Consider the following 16,234-nt stretch of genomic DNA (forward strand, 5'->3'; position numbering starts at 1 on the left):
GTAGCCACTACAAGTACCTCTAAGAGCCAGGGTATCAAGTGCACCTTTGAGGTCTAGTAGTATCAGGCAGCTTGGGCAAAAGACCACTCTATCAAGTCCAGTGGTAATCTCCATTGAGGTCTAGTAGTATTGGGCAGCTCGGGTAAAAGACCACTTGATCAGGTCCAATAGTAATCTCCACTGCTGCGAGCCATGAAGGAGGATACTGAAGCGTGGGATCTTTGCACCCATCCACTTGTTAATGTCCATCATGCAGCTTGGCCACTGCTCTAGAACCAACTCCAGCCTTGTCTCTCCAAGCCATTGTGAGACATGCTCAAACATCTAATCCCTGAAGACCACCTCCACCTAGGCTTGTGTCCATCTACCAAAGTGGGAAGTGTGGATGAAGGAGTAGTTTGGCCCATCGGGGTGGGTTGGGAGGGGTAACAAATGTACCTCACCACTTGTGACTCCATGACATGTGGATCACAAAGATTCCCAACCTCCAGAGGAAGCATGAACTCCCCTTGACCTGCAACTTTCATGTTAGTCCAAGGGCCATTGTAGAAAAACTCCAGTGCTAGAAGCTGGGCATGCCATGGAAAAGTGTAGCTTGCTGTTGAGTTGGAGGTGTTGGAAATAGTGTGGGAGGGGCTGCTCGACTGTTGACAAGAGGGAGATACAGGGGTGTGAGGCTCGTCACTCCTTGTGAGTGGGGGCTGAGGATGGAGGGGAAAAGGTTGAGGGAGGTGGGGACTGCTGTGGGGGTGTGGTTTGGGTGTGGAGTAGGGGTTGAGGGCGGGGGTGAAGGGTGATGTGTCAAGTTAGGGGGTGGGGGTGGAGTGGTGGTGGGGTGGGTTGCACAGGTGGGTGGGGAGGTGGAGGGACATGATTGCGCTCATGTGGTTGGGTGCTGCTCTTGTGGGGGCCCTCTTTGGTGAGAGAATGACTGCATCCATTCACCCTCGGTTGAGGTGCCATGTGACCTAGTGATGTCTTGGCTGCCTCCTGCCCTGGCGTCACTGGGCCCTAGTGAAACCATCACCCTCTACCTATGCAACCATTTGTTGTGTGGCCTTAGCCTGAAGTGTATGCACTCAGAGGCCTAGTGCCCAAAGCCATGGCAATGAAGGCACCGTCCGGACTGTCATGTCACTATGGCCTGCTGCCTACCCACCTTAATCTCTAGGAACTTGGGGTTTTCTTGGTATTTTCCAGGACTACCCATACCTTTGGAGCCCTTGCTCATGTCATTGCATTAGCAAATGATGGAGGGAGGGCTGTGCCAAAAAGGCGCCCAAATTTTCTCCACCAGCTGGTGGTACTCAGCTGCCAGTTTGGGGAAGAGAGGGGTGACAGTGTATTAGGAGAATTTGTTATGAAGCGCAAAGGTCTTAACTATGAAGCCGCTGTACCATAAACTGGATAGATTACTCCCTTTGCATAAACTTGCTCAGCTTTTGACAAAATTCCTAGGCCGCATCATGGAGGTGAGTTGCAGCATGAAGATGCCTTGCCCCATCAGCACCACCTCTGCTATCCATGAGGTGCCAATGTGGAAGGTAGAGTGAAGCTAGTCACGAAGCTGTGCCCTGGAAGGAGTGTGTTCTACAACCTATCAGAAAATTATAGTCTCTAGTTCCTTCTCCATGGCACGGACTGACTGGAGCTGTTCCTCATTGAGGATGGCACACAAGGTATTTGACTGGGGGGCACTTGTGGATGCTCCAGTGTCAGACCAGAGGTTTCTATTGTGAGTCTTCACAAAGTCCCTTTCGAATGTGCTGCTGTTCGTCTGGGGTGAAGGTTGCCGTAGAGAGGAGTAGCTGGTAGGAACCTCTTACAGCTGAAAAAGAGGAGAGGAAGGTGGCATGGAGTGGTGGGGGCAGGCTGGAATGGAAGTGACATAGCCTGGTGGCAGTAGGCAGGTGGGGAGGGGATGATGGGGGTGAGATTTGACAGAAGTTGGTTAAACAAGTGGGCTGGGGGGGCGGGGGTGATGGATGGATGTGGATGTGAATGCTGCCTGCCCGTGAACAGGTGGGACAGGTGGGGTTGCGCCTAAGGCAGGTTTTGGGGTTTTTTTTTTGTGTTGGGGGGGGGGGGGGGCGGGGGAACTGGCACAGGGGGTGGTGGCAGGCAGGTGCAGAGCACTTGTGAGCAGGCGGGACAGTTGGGGAGCAGAGGTGGGGATGGGAGGTGGTGCTTGTTAGCAGCATGGGGAGGAAGGCAAGGGGGACTGAGGGGCAGGATGGCAGATGCACGGGTGATGACAGCAGGGGCTTGTTAGGGGTTCAGCTCAGTCTTCACCATTGTTGAGAAGTCCCTCATGGCGACTGGATAGTGCTCTAGACATCCCCTTTTTAAATACTCTGCCACATTAGGAAGGAGGATGATCAAGATGATCCTCCAAACACTCTGCACTCATTGTCTTAAACATGGTATTACTCCTTGTTTCTTACAAAGTTCTAGAGATAAATCACATAGTACCTATTAATAAAATAGTGGTGTGATAGCGTTGAAAGACAGTAATCAACATTTGTACACTAACTAGAAATACCATTTTTTCAGGATCATAAAACAAAATGGCAAACCCTTGTTTTGGCATTTCAAACACTGGGAGTTATCTATGGTGACCTTGGGACATCTCCACTTTATGTGTATCCAACAATCAATATCTCAAATCCTACTGAGCAAGATTATCTAGGAATTTTAAGCATCATATTTTGGACATTGACATTGGTGGGTGTCTTTAAATATGTATGCATAGTGCTTCATGCTGATGATCATGGTGAAGGTATATGTTTTCAGTTGTTCTTGTCATTCACTATAGTTGATGAAACAAAGTCTGTTTAATGGATTAAATTAGGCTGTTTGAAATACCAAAGAAAGATGCTCTAAATTGACATATTGCACATTCCGCATAGTGAAAGAAAACCGTGGCTTGTTAAACTTTAAGAATAATAGTGGAAAGTGTAATCATAACTCAAAGCAAGCTGCTTGCTTGTTATTTATAAACTTAAGAGGACCTTAACCACGGTAAAGGGCAGATTGTAGGAACATGGACAGAACATAGGTAAACAGCTAGGAGAACATCATAGGAAGACAACTACGAAAAACTCATAGGAAAACAGCCATTTCCTAGCCTGACAAGTTAGAAATTCCATTTCTTTAGAGTTATCATTGCCAAATTCAAGCTTAAATTGGGCTGTTTGAAAATCAATGAAAGATGCACTAAATTGACATAATGACACATTCTGCATAGTGAAGGAAAACCATATCTTGTTAAACTTTAAGAAGAATAGTGGAATGTATGATCAGAACTCGATGCAACTTGCTTGCTGTTATTTATAGGCTTAGAGGACCTTAACCACAGAAAGGGCAGATTGTAGCAACATGAATAGAACATTGTCATAGGTAACCAGCCAGGAGAACATCATAGGAGAACAACTAGGAAAACAGCCATTGCCTAGCCTGACAACTTATAAATTCCATTTCTTTAGAGTTATCATTGCCAAATTCAAGCTTAAATTAGGCTGTTCGAAAAACCAAAGAAAGATGCACCAAATTGACATAATGGCGCATTCCACATAGTGAAAGAAAATTGTCTTGTTAAACTTTAAGAAGAATAGTGGAATGCGTAATCATAACTCAAAGCAACTTTTATAAACTTAGAGGATCTTAACCATGGTAAAAAGCAGATCGTAGCAACATGAACAGAACATTGCCATAGGTAAACAGCTAGGAGAACATCATAGGAAGACAACTAGGGAAACAATCATAGGAAAACAGCCATTGCCTAGCCTGAAAACTGATAAATTCCATTTTTTAAGAGTTATCATTGCCAAATTCAATTCATCGACTTTCTAAATGTTTTGTCAATGTCACTCAAAGACTTTTTCATGTAGTCGTAGTGGCTGATTTGTGACTACTTTGTTAAATTATGTCAATGTGCTCCTCTGAGTTTTTCTTTCGCAACTTGATATTGCAAAGAAGCTTACATATTCGCATTTCCTAGTTCTTTACTAACTGTTTCAGTATGCTAACATTGAGCCATTGCCACTATTGTTACCTTTTTGCTAGGGTTGGCTATTCCTGCTGCATGTGAGTTTATGAAGCAAATGTAGGGGGATCATTATAAATAGCAAACAAATGTAGGGGGATCATAATAAATATCAGGAGAAATATCTTGCTTTGAAATGGCAAAAAGTGATTGCTGCAAGTGAAATATGGTAATTTGTTTTGGTCTATAAGTTGTTACAAAGAGAAAACTCCCGCCATTGCTAGTCACACCACCTGTTTGAAAGCCTTCATACTTAGTTGCCCACAAACCAGGCCACATGAAGTTCACCACCACGCCATCACAAATGCTTAGCTATTAGAAAAGTTGATGCTTGGAAGTTGGCCATTGATAGTACTGCTACAGTGTTTTAAACTAGCACTCATCACATAGCTAGCTTCTCTTGGAAAAGAAAATTCCATTAATATGATCTTACTAAGGTAAATACACACCATGCAAAATCTTCATGTGAAAAGAAAAGAAGCACTGGATCAACACCTCTACAGTATTCGCTCAAGGGGTATGTCTACTATAAGGCTACTAGGATAACCGGTCAAGCGGTCTATATAACAAACCATCAAGTATTTCAATGTGTTATAAGATGGCCTCACTTCTCTTGATCTCCCACCTTGACTTTGTGATGGGAGAGGATCTCAAAAGTATTCATGTATTGCTGAATATAGGAGCTCACTGCATCTTGTTGCCTGGATTTATCAACCAAAGGTTCACTGTGCTCGAGAAAAATAAAGAGTGGAGAGTATTCTCGCTAGATAATTTGATATATGAAAGCTTATGTCCCCCTCATTGAAGAGCAAAGATGAAGGTGATGAACTTGGACCGGTGATGAAAGAAGGTTGATACAAGGGAAAGCCCCTCCATGATGTGACAAGGCTCAGCGACAGTAAGGCCATTGATGAGAGAGGTCAGAATAGACCCATCATGTGGTGTCTAGGCCAAAAGGCAAGAAAGAGAGAGCACTAACTCTATATATAGAAAACCGTAAGTGTGGACTAAAATGTCTGGGCAAACAAAAAGTGTCCAGCCACAACAACATTGGCCACAATGGACAAAAATGACCAAACTGATCACAAATGGAAAATAAATGTTAGAGCTCCATGACGTCCCCCATTGATTTTGTGACAGGGCTCATGACTAGGAGATGATATTCAACATTTACTTCTAACAAACTCATCAAAGTAAGCCGTCAATGATCTGATATTGAGTAAGCTGGTGGCAAGTGATGCTCAATTTGCTCAATTTAGCTGAACTCTAGTGGAGGCTCACAACCAAGAGGTGGACACAAAAGACAAGTAAACACATGCTAATACCCCCCCTCATATCCTAGGTGTAGCTGAAGGCCGAAGGAGTAGAGAGAATGGAGCTACAGAGGGAAGTAACTTGTAGAAGAGGAAACTCGAATGCCGTGAACAACCTTCACAAAGACAGGTCCAAGGTTTTGCAATGGATTTGAGGGTAGCAGAAGATTCAATGAAAGATCAAAAGATGTCAATGTCATATCATCAATCGAAGAAGAAATTGAGAAAAGTAGCATGAACCACTAACCAAATGAAAATTTGAAGGAACAGATGGCCTAAACATGCCAATAGAAGTGGAGAGGCCTCAAATAGGTCACAAAAAGGGTATTCTATCGAGAATAGATGAGCCAAGTAGCTGGTCCAACAGGAAGATGATAGGTAGAAGCTATTGAAGGTGCTGAAGAGCAGTTCTAGTAGAGATGGACATCAGGGATCAAAGGGCGTGGGATGGGCATGCTAGTAGCAAGGGTGGCTCAAAGAAGAGGAAAAGTATCTGCTGCATAATGGAAAGGCCTTGTGAGGATGGAAAAGTCTAAAAGAGGTCCTCACAATTGGAAATCCCCCTCTGATGCATCACAGAGATCCCTGTGTGCGCGCATGCATGAGAGAGAGAGAGAGAGAGAGAGAGAGAGAGAGAGAGAGAGAGCCGACCTTTTACGGAAAAAAAAAGAAGCGACCTGCTGAAACAGCCTGTGATCTCCAAAAGACATGTTGCGACTTGCTTCGAGAGGCTGTGACCTACATAGACAGACTTCGTGCCCTACTGAGGGAAGGGCAGAGAGGCAGAGAGGCTGTGACCTGCTTACACAGGCTGCATGCCCTACTCAAGGCAGGGCAGAGAGCCTGTGACTTGCAGCAGACAGGCTATGTGACCTGCACAGGGAGTGGGAGAGACCTGCAGATTGATGCAGTTTGCACACAGGCAGACGGGCAACTGCATAGCTAAGCATCCTTTCCCACAGTCAGGTTCAAACACTGTCCAGGGCTGTACTCAGACAAGCGGACCTGCAGCCGGACATACAGAAAAGGAGAGGGACAGAGAAGCAGCAGCAAATACTTCACAGGCAAATATTGCAGTCCAGTCTTCTGCATGGAAGAAATGTTTCAGATAGACGTGACCTGCAATCTGTGCAATCCGAAGACTGAGGTGGAACCTTGCTATGTTGGAGTTGAATACTGCCTTCATTGACCAGATGGTGGAGGCTTTCGGACCTATCTCTGAAGCTGACGGGGGGAAGAAATGGTCCCTTACATTGAGATGATGGTACTGGGTTTTGAGGTTCAGCCATCAGTTAAACGCAGCAAGCACACTTCTGATGCCTTGATGGTGGATTCTGAAGAACCCCGGTAGTCCGAGCATCAGGTGCACTTTTATGTGCAGGTTGCTTCTACTCCTGATGAATCTTAGGATCTAGACTGGGAGCACCTATTGTGGAGAGTTGTCCTGTTGTATATTGGTCTTTGCTAAAAGATGCTATGGTAGCTGTTAGCACTGCCATGGTTTCCCTCAGTTTGAGGGCCACAAATCATAACCATGTATGCATGTTGTGGGATAATTCTTGTAAAAGGCCTAATTGGCTGCATCTGAATTGTCTTGGATGCATCCTTTGTATTTTCGCTTGAAATGGGGCACTTACTAGCCTTGGTTCGCTCCTTGCTGCTTGATTATATGAATTATGCTTTTTGCTTTCAGTGTCAATAAGGTTTCCTGATCTTATCAAACAGTTTCAATTGAGATCTTATCAACAGGCTAAATTGCAAACCTTGACCGAGAATTTGCAAGATAATTCTTGTCAATCTCATAAATTCTTTTGATGCTTACATGCATCTCATGCCCAAGAAAATATAGTTTTGACTTCAGCAGGCAGAAGGTCGAATGGTTACAAATCCATGGACCATTGTGCATATGTGCAGAAGTTATTTTCTGGAACTTTTTGGTTCCACACACACACCTTTTGAACAAATTTCCCATGCCCATTTGGGTTTTATGCCTTGGTTAGGGATCATGTTTTTCCAAACATTCAAGCTGTCCTGGAGGTTGATATCCATGAGGGGGAGATTATGGATGTCTTGTTACACCTGCCCATGGATAAAAAGTCTTGGTTGGGATGGCCTCAATAATGAGTTCTCTTTGAGGCTTGTGATACTCATTTGGTGACACACTAGCAAGTTTGGGAGACGGGGATCATGCAAGTGTCTTGGAAGAAAGGGGTTATCAAATTAATTTTGAAAGTCCCATGTTGAAGGATTGGAGACCAATCTCTTTGATGGGGTCTGTATAAAATCTTTTCGAAGGTAATGGCTAATCGTTTCCATAAGCATCTCCCCGCCATTGTGCATTCGCATTAGTATGGATTAATCAAAGATAGAAATATTTTGCACAATGTATTGAATGTACAGATGGGTATTGACTATGCAAAGCATTCCAATCAAAAGGTGGTCTTGGTTTAGTTAGATTTGGAAAAAGCTTTTGACTACTTGGATTGGTCTTTTCTTGCGGAAATTATGCATGCAATGGGCTTTGGGCCATGTATGTCTCATTTGATATACACTATTAGTGATGATGCTTCTTCAGGGGTTACATTGAATGGTGGTTGCCCTTGCGTGCTCAGTCAGATAGGACTGTCCTTTGAGTCCTTCGTTTTTTGCCCTAGTGACACATCCAGTCCTCACCATGTTATCCAGGGTATCCTTTGGGTACTGATATTCACCAAAGCACTTGCTAGAATGGATTTCACAGAAATTGCTGGCTAAGTTTGTTTATTGGAAATCTCAAGCATGGCCATTCCATGTTCGGCTTAAAGTTGCATAGACTACCACTACCTTGAATGGTCTTCCCAGGCACGTTTGCTTTATGCTTTGGAAAAGAGACTCATTGTATGTGGGTATTTCTTGGATCTTTTGGAGCCATGTTTGGACACCTAAAAGCATGGGAGGAGGAGCTATCTAGATGCTGAGACTCATATGGTGACTCTTCATTGGTCACTTTTTCGAGCTATATGCACTGACCATCACCCTTGGGTCTTTGTCATATGTTTATTTCTGGAAGGCCGAGGACTTGTGCGTGGTAATACCACCGTTTAAGGCCCATGATGGCACATCATTAACACTGCTGGTCAATTCTCCACATCTTTCTCTTTCTTGATGAATCAGTTGGTATGCTCATGGAACCTAGTTTTGCAAAAAGTGCAATGGCACCCAATGGAGGATCGTTTGGCTTCTAACTCTTTCTGGATGGAATTGTTGGCTGTGTCAGCGCTAGTACCTTGGGATGGGAAACATAAGGACTGATCCAAATTTAATCACATGGCACAGTTGGGTCTAACTTCTATTGCTAATGCCACCTTGGCGAGTGACAATGTGTTGATATCTTTCCACACATCTAGGAGGCTCTTTTGGATCCCTTAAGGATATTGTGACTTATGGGGCTAGATTAGGATAGTGTTGCAGCATAGGCAGCCCTTCCTTGACAGGATTGGTATCTTGTGGGATGGCTGAATCTTGAAAAAGCTTCAGCTAATCAGGTACATCATCTCTTGATCAAAGATCACCATTGGATGGTCACCAAAATCAAAGCTGTTGGGGGCCCTACACAAAACTAAGGCTTGGTGGAAAATGACTATGATGGAAGACTAGCTTAACAAGACTCCGTTCAAATGTAAGGTCTTTCTTTGGAGAGTGATGATTGGTGGACTTCCCCTTGCCTTTGCTCTTTCCAAGCACGGCATTTCGAACGACAATTGTTTCATTTGGACTACCAGTGTGGAATCCTCTTGTCATAGATTGTTTGTTGTCTTGTGCACTACTACACAGCCACATATGAAGATATTGTTCCAGTTTCTCAGATTTTGAGGCTGTTGGCATAACGGGGTCATCCATAATGCATTCATTTTTTATTCCGCCTCTGGAATTGAGGCACATGTGTAGGCTCCAGGGTCTTCTGCATTGGCAATTAGATCTTATTCAGCATGCTGACATCCCCCCTAGGGAGGACTCAGTTCCTTGGCATATGGCAATATCTTCTACTCCTTTGCTGTGACTTTTGTATTCCTTGTGTGATTTGATATAATATAATAACCCATTATGCGGAGAGAGAGAGAGAGAGTAGTTCACTTGAGAGGTCGCCTTCATTGGCAGCTTGACATGATTGAGTTGGCGGATATCCTCCCTAGACAGGATCTGCTTTCTTGGCATACTGCAGTTTCTTCATTGCCTTGCAAGCCATCTAGTTCCTTTGTGCTTTTCATCGTGATGTATCTTTGAATTCTTGTTCGTGTTGTACTTTTGAGATTATGTTTTGGTAATCAACAAAATTACCCTTTTAAAAAAAAGAAAGTATGACGTCTAGATCCACCCTACATCCCCTTATTGAAGTGACATACAAGTGGCTCAAGCACTCCCATAGCAACTCTCCAAGCCCTTCTGCCTTCTCAACCATTTCCTTTTTCTTCTTTAGCTGGGAGCTGACACCACCTAGTCTCTCTTAGCCCTTGTTGTTGACAGCCTTAGCAGTTCCCAAACAAGGGAGAACAGCATACTTCTCTAGAGGGGCTTACTGTGGGATCCACCACACTGGGACTTGCAGCTTTCCCATTTTGTATTTCCATGATGTTGGATTTTACATGTTCTAAGGTTTCTAACCACAATAACAAATATTACAAATCAAAAAGGTGTGCAGAACAGTGAAGCACATCCAATTACTTGGATGATCAACCTATTTGAGTGCTTGTGATGCAGCTAAATTTCTATAACCAGCATTTACAAAGGTTCTAATTGAGTGCTTGTTATGCAGCTAAATTTCTATAACCAGCATTTACAAAGATTCTAAATGGTTAACCTCTGCTATGTTATGTCATTCTGTATGCTAAAATCCTTACAAAGTTGGCCATGAACTATTTTTGACATAGGTGGAACATTTGCATTGTATTCATTGCTTTGCCAACATGCACAGATTGGTGAACATGTTGAAAGAAGGGCAACCTTCCTTAAATCTGATTCACAGCTGTCCCACTTCAGCAAGCATACTTGTGTTGACTCAAAAACCAAGCTTGTGCTGGAAACTAGCAATTTAGCAAGAAAGAGCATTCTCTTTCTTGTCATGCTTGGTACTTGTATGCTGATTGGTGATGGTATTTTGACACCTTCAATATCAGGTATTCATAATATTAAACTGAAATGCACTTTCTTTTTATTGTTTCATGGAGATAGAACTCTGTCTCAAGACAAGCTGTATGAAAACAAGCAGATGACATGATGATCTATTTTTCTGATGGACCTATGTATGCACATGTATACAAATGCACACACAACAGTGAAAGGTATTGATACTGCTATTCATGTGTATCCAGTCCTGTCATCTATTGAAGGCATTGAGGGAGCATCACCATCAATCAGTAAATGTAAGGTTGCGACTCCACTTGTAACCATAAAAGTTTTCCAACATTTTGATAAAATATTCACTTATTGGAGCTACACATAAAGAAACTGGGAACAAGGTTTGTAATTACAATAAATTTTTGACGATGTGCAGCCACGATTGTAGCGATATCAGTCATCATCATTGTTGCAATTTTTTTGGCCCAACAATTTGGTACTGCTGGAGTGAGTTTCCTATTCTCTCCAATAATGGCAATATGGTTATTCTCAACAGCAGTCATTGGAGCCTATAACATTGGATGCCACTATCCTGGAGTTTTCAAAGCACTCTCTCCTCACTACATTGTCACTTTGTTTTCAAGGAACAGTAAACAAGGCTGGAGCTTACTGGGGGGTACCATTCTCTGCATTACAGGTACTAGATTAATATCAAACTATTTGAACAAATTGCTTACTATATTTTAACTACTAGTCATGTATTTTGTTTTCAGTGATACATGATTTTCTTTTGTGATAGGGGCTGAGGCTATGTTTGCAGATTTGGGTCATTTCAATAAGCTTTCCATTCAGGTAATATTTGGTTTCAGTTCCTGCTGACTGCATCAAACCCCATTTCATCTGTTTCTATCATCATTTTGTTGATTCTGCAGGTGGCTTTTTCTGCCTTTGTTTATCCAAGTGTATTGCTGCAATATGCTGGACAGTCTGCTTATCTGATAAAACATCCTGCAGATAAACATGATGCCTTCTATAAGAGCCTTCCAAAGCCTGTTTACTGGCCCATGTTCATTATTGCCTCACTGGCTGCAATTGTAGCAAGTCAGGGTTTGATTTCAGCCAGTTTTTCCATTGTAAAGCAATCAGTATCTCTTCATTATTTCCCCCGAGTAAAGCTTGTACATACATCTGAGTCTCAAGAAGGACAAGTTTACTCTCCGGAAGTTAATTATACTCTGATGCTTTTGTGTATAGCAGTTACTGTTGGCTTTCAGGATTCAGCTACCATTGGGAATGCATTTGGTAAACACGTAACCCCACTATACGAGGAATCATGCCTTTATATAAGTAGAACTATATTCATTTTACAACCAATTTCTTAAATACATGGAGTGGAGGGCCACTAGGATAATTTAAAGAAAACTAAGGGGATATACGGGATTTAAAATGAACGTTGTAGGTGAACCATAAGAGTGTGGAAAGAGCTTGTTTTATCATGCTTGATACTGGTTATAGAAGAGAAGAAAGGACGTGATTTTCGCAGAACGAAAAAAATTATTTAAAAATTATAAGCAACGACGAAATTTATATACGGAGTGGGAAACGTCTACCAAGGGAGATTAAAATTTAGGGGTTTATGATACGTCAGAAAATTTGATTTGAATGTTTGTTTAAAAATTAAACAAATAAAAAGAATTAATTTTAATCGAGTGGAGAAAAACATACATTAACGTCAGAAGAGACATGTTGCCTAAGATGAAACTCTTTCTTGCTAAGAAGGAACAGCTTCAAATAGAGCTCACTTAATGACCAATTTTTTTGTTTCTCAGGAGTTGCTGTCATATGTGTCATGCTGATTACCACTTTACTCATGTCCCTTGTAATGATTATCATTTGGAACACCAACATCATATTGGTCATCTTTTTCTTTGTGATATATACTCTTGTTGAGGGGGTGTACATGTCGGTAGTTATTACAAAGATTCCTCAAGGTGGCTGGCTACCATTTGCAGTATCAATTTTTCTGGTCATTTTAATGCTCAGTTGGAAATATGGAAGAGGCAAAAGATATGATTCTGAGATGAAAAATATTATGAGCATACAAGACCTTGATTCTCTTATAGCAGTTACAGGAACACAGCGTGTGCCAGGGGTATGCTTTTTCTACAGTGATTTGCTTCAAGGAGTGCCACCAATTGTTGGCCATTATGTGAGGAATGTGCGGTCGCTGCATCAAATAATGATTTTCACAACCATCAGACATATCCCAGTTAAAACTGTTCTCCCAAGTGAGCGATTTTTGGTTGGCCGTGTAAAATTTAGAGGTGCTTACAGATGTATAGCTCAGTATGGATACATGGATATTATAGATACAGAGGGAGAAGAATTCAAAACTTGTGTTCTTGAAGTTCTGAAAAAATATATCAAATCCAAAATGGCTCAACAGTCCAAGGCCTTACAAGGAGAGCTGCAACAGAACCCAAGTTCGATACAAGTTTTCACATCAAGAGACGTAGATGAGCTGGAAAATGCAAAAAATGCAGGTGGCGTATTTGTCTTGGGGAAGACACTCCTTAGGATTACAAGTAGTAGTAGTTGGGCTGATACCATAGCCACTCGTGTTTATCAAGTGTTAATGAACAACTGCAGGTCCAGTATTGACACTTGGAAAATACCATATGCAAACTTTCTTGAGTTGGGTATGGTAGTTGAGATCTAATTCATCTGCCTTTGGTACAAAATGCAATAGATTGCAGCAGACTTGAGATTAGGAAGTGCCACTGATAAACCAGAATCTGGATACATTTGATTGGTGTTGTACACTCTTGCTTATTGCAGTGAATCAAAAGTTTTGCGCCTCATGTTATAATCAAGGGACCATAAAAGTGGGAGCCCAACAATAAGGATGCATTTTTTCAAGGCTTGCTAGGTGTGCAAGGTGAACAATAAAAAGTGATGACTAAAAGAAATGCTTTCCAGGTGTGCAAGGTGAACTAGGTAATGTAACTTGAAGTTTAGCTGCAACAACAAAATGGAATGAGATGCCTTGTTTGCCGCATCAATAGAATCTGTGTTTGCACTTCATTGGTAGTCGGGGTAGCCCAAGCACAATCATTATTTAACATGGTTACTTTCAGGTTTACTATACTGGGTAATAATGTCCAGCCTGGGCGAAATTAACATGTCACTTTCAGGTCTACTGTAATGGGTAATTATCTCAGACCTGGGCGAACAGATAGTGAAAAAAGCCTACAAAAGGAGTGCTTGGGGAATAGGGACCAGTAGTGGCGGCATTATTTTCATTTATGGCTTCCATTGCCCCTTGCATTTGTGCATGGGGAGATGCTGCTGAAGAGGGGCCTAAATGAGGAGCTGTTGATGTAGGCAAAAATACGAGATATGAGCGAGTATCGGGCGAGAATGAGGCTACTGAGATGGAGTATGCATGTGCTGTCAAAATAGGGATGATCAATCATGATAAGCTAGAGAAGGCAGTGCAGGAAGATCTCAAAGCTTACAATAATAAGCATAGATAGTTGCTGGTTGGAAGAAAGAAGCAGATCCTTCAAACCTTAGTTGCAGTCTCGCTTTGTAGGATCAAAAATAGGTGTACTGATTATTCTCTCTCTCTCTCTCTCTCTCTCTCTCGTCTATTTCTTCTTTTCAGGGGGAAGTCGTCAAGGGAGCACACGTTCCAGAGATCATTCCATGGGATCTGTCAGGGGAAGCTTCTCTTATGCCATATCGTTACATTGGCAGGGTTTTTTTCTGGTTCTTGTTGGCTCAGTCAATGAACACAATTGGATTCTTAGTAGCAATGTTGACCGTAAGTGCAATCTAGTAAACACTGTTCCTTGAGTCAGCCAATATTTCTCCAAAATTAATGTTGCACTACAAATGCTCCATCTGGATCTCCATCCATCCATCATTGGATGGATAGAGTGATCAAGGTGCTAATGCTTCATATGGATCACATTTCCATCTATTCAAGTTTGGATGGATGGAGAGGTCAAGGTGTTAGCTGAAACATTGGGTAGTGTTCTTTACGTTCTTGTTAGTGCTTGGTGCATTATTTGAGACTGAAGGAATGAACCTTTTGAGGCACTCAAGGTATTTGATGCAAACGGCATTGAACTTGTGATCAAGGTGCGCTTCTCTCCTGTCCTAGACTCTTATAACCTGTGCAAGAGGATGTTTTACTAGTGTACTTTCACAAATTCGCGCTTCAAGACAGGGTGCTCTGAGAGATGAGTTCCCCTTAGTAGGCCAGTAAAGCCAGTGTGATTGTCATAGCTATGGGAAGGATCAGAACAAGTCTAATCCTAAGGAGGATCAAGCAATTCAAAAAGGCTGGTACCAAAGCGTCTCTTAGTGTAGAAACAGATGTGTTGTCTCATCAGATAGTATAAGCCAAATGCCTTTGGTTTGCAGGAAATACAGACTGAAGAGGAGGATTTTGACATGGTAGACTACCTACTTTTTTTAAAGTTGGAGGAGCTTAAGCTAACACTACTTTGGAAGGATGACTTTGGAAACATAGTTACACTTTGGGTTGTTTCCAATGGTGAAGAAGTTAAGTCTATGCTCCCAATATTTCGGTAGTAAGCACAAACCAATGGAAGCTAATTGAAAGACAACTTGGTTTTGTGAATGCCTTACCTCTCAGACATTGGAATGGCATTAGCTGATGAGGACATGTTTAAGCATCAACCTGATAAAACTTTGACCCAAATTAGCTGGCACTAATTCCTTTGGTTTCACCTGGCATAATAGGCACAAGGACATGATGTGGAGGGCTGCTACGTTGGATCATATCTATATACCTCAGGGAGGATGGTGGATTGCTCTGGGCTACAAACTCAGGTGTACTTGGGCATGTGTTAGATTCTGATCATACTGCAATAGTACTTTTCTTCAAACTTTCGTTGATGCCAAAGGTTAATGATGGCCCTGCCCCCTTCAAGTTAAAACATTTCCTAGAGATGCTACCTTGAAGTCGGAAGCTTCTATTAGAGAGGTAACTAAGGTCTCTAAGGCCTAAGGCAAGAGAAAGGTTTGTGGTAGGAGGAGACTGTCAATTAAAGCTGCAGAACTCTTGAGTTGCAATGATGTGTCTCTTAACACTTCCTGTTAAGCTTATGATTCTTTGGCTGCTGGTACAGGGAGTTGAAGCTTGCATCCAAGCTCAAGAGGATGATTACCATGGTCCAATTAAGGGCTATGGGACTAGAGCTCTAAGTATGTAATCTTCGAAACAGAAAGGGGTAAAGCCTCTATCCCCGATGGCATCCCTGTCGAATTTCTTCAGTCTCTTTGGACAAATTGTGAAGGAGATCTATGTCGGCTCATTGATGCATGTCGAAGGGATGCCTGTATGCCTAGATCTACCGATGAAGGCTTGGTCAACCTCATCCCGAGAAGCATCGAGAGGAGGCAGGCTGGACATTGGAAACCCTTAGTAGTGCTCAACGTTTCACGTAAGATTATGGCCAAAATCCTTGCCTTCGGAGTCAAAACTCGTGTTAGATCAGCATGGGTTTATTCATGGTAGGAAGGATCATGATGCCATACTCAAATTCATATCCTTCTTGTTGACCTTGCTTTGGCTAGTGATGGGAAATTCACCCTAGTCAATATGGACTTAGACAGACAAGGCTTATGAGAGTAGGATAAGCTAGAATTCTATTCTCGAAGTAGGGCATAATGCCTCCAAAATCCACTGAGGACTTGGAATTAAGGACCGCCAAAGCAAGATTAATAGATCCAGTCTTTCTTGGCCCAA

General features: G+C 42.4%; 1 protein-coding gene across 3 annotated transcripts in view; it reads left to right on the top strand.

The window, feature by feature from the left end:
- The window catches only part of LOC148016281 (putative potassium transporter 17), a 59,289-nt gene extending 45,831 nt beyond the window's left edge, over window positions 1-13,458 (top strand). For 2 of the 3 annotated variants that reach the window (XM_087664466.1, XM_087664464.1), the window contains 7 exons: window positions 2,554-2,779; window positions 10,266-10,511; window positions 10,671-10,757; window positions 10,889-11,149; window positions 11,252-11,304; window positions 11,385-11,754; window positions 12,282-13,458. In XM_087664466.1, the coding sequence (XP_087520592.1) occupies window positions 2,554-2,779; window positions 10,266-10,511; window positions 10,671-10,757; window positions 10,889-11,149; window positions 11,252-11,304; window positions 11,385-11,754; window positions 12,282-13,171 (2,133 nt within the window). In that variant the 3' untranslated portion in view covers window positions 13,172-13,458. The remainder of the gene's footprint in view (window positions 1-2,553; window positions 2,780-10,265; window positions 10,512-10,670; window positions 10,758-10,888; window positions 11,150-11,251; window positions 11,305-11,384; window positions 11,755-12,281) is intronic. The other variant, XM_087664465.1, reaches the window with a different exon arrangement.
- Window positions 13,459-16,234: the final 2,776 nt, after the last annotated feature.

The sequence above is a fragment of the Lygodium microphyllum genome, chromosome 23 (genome assembly GCF_053477565.2).
Source record: "Lygodium microphyllum isolate KBCC chromosome 23, Lygodium_microphyllum_v1.1.10, whole genome shotgun sequence".
NCBI lineage: Eukaryota > Viridiplantae > Streptophyta > Polypodiopsida > Schizaeales > Lygodiaceae > Lygodium > Lygodium microphyllum.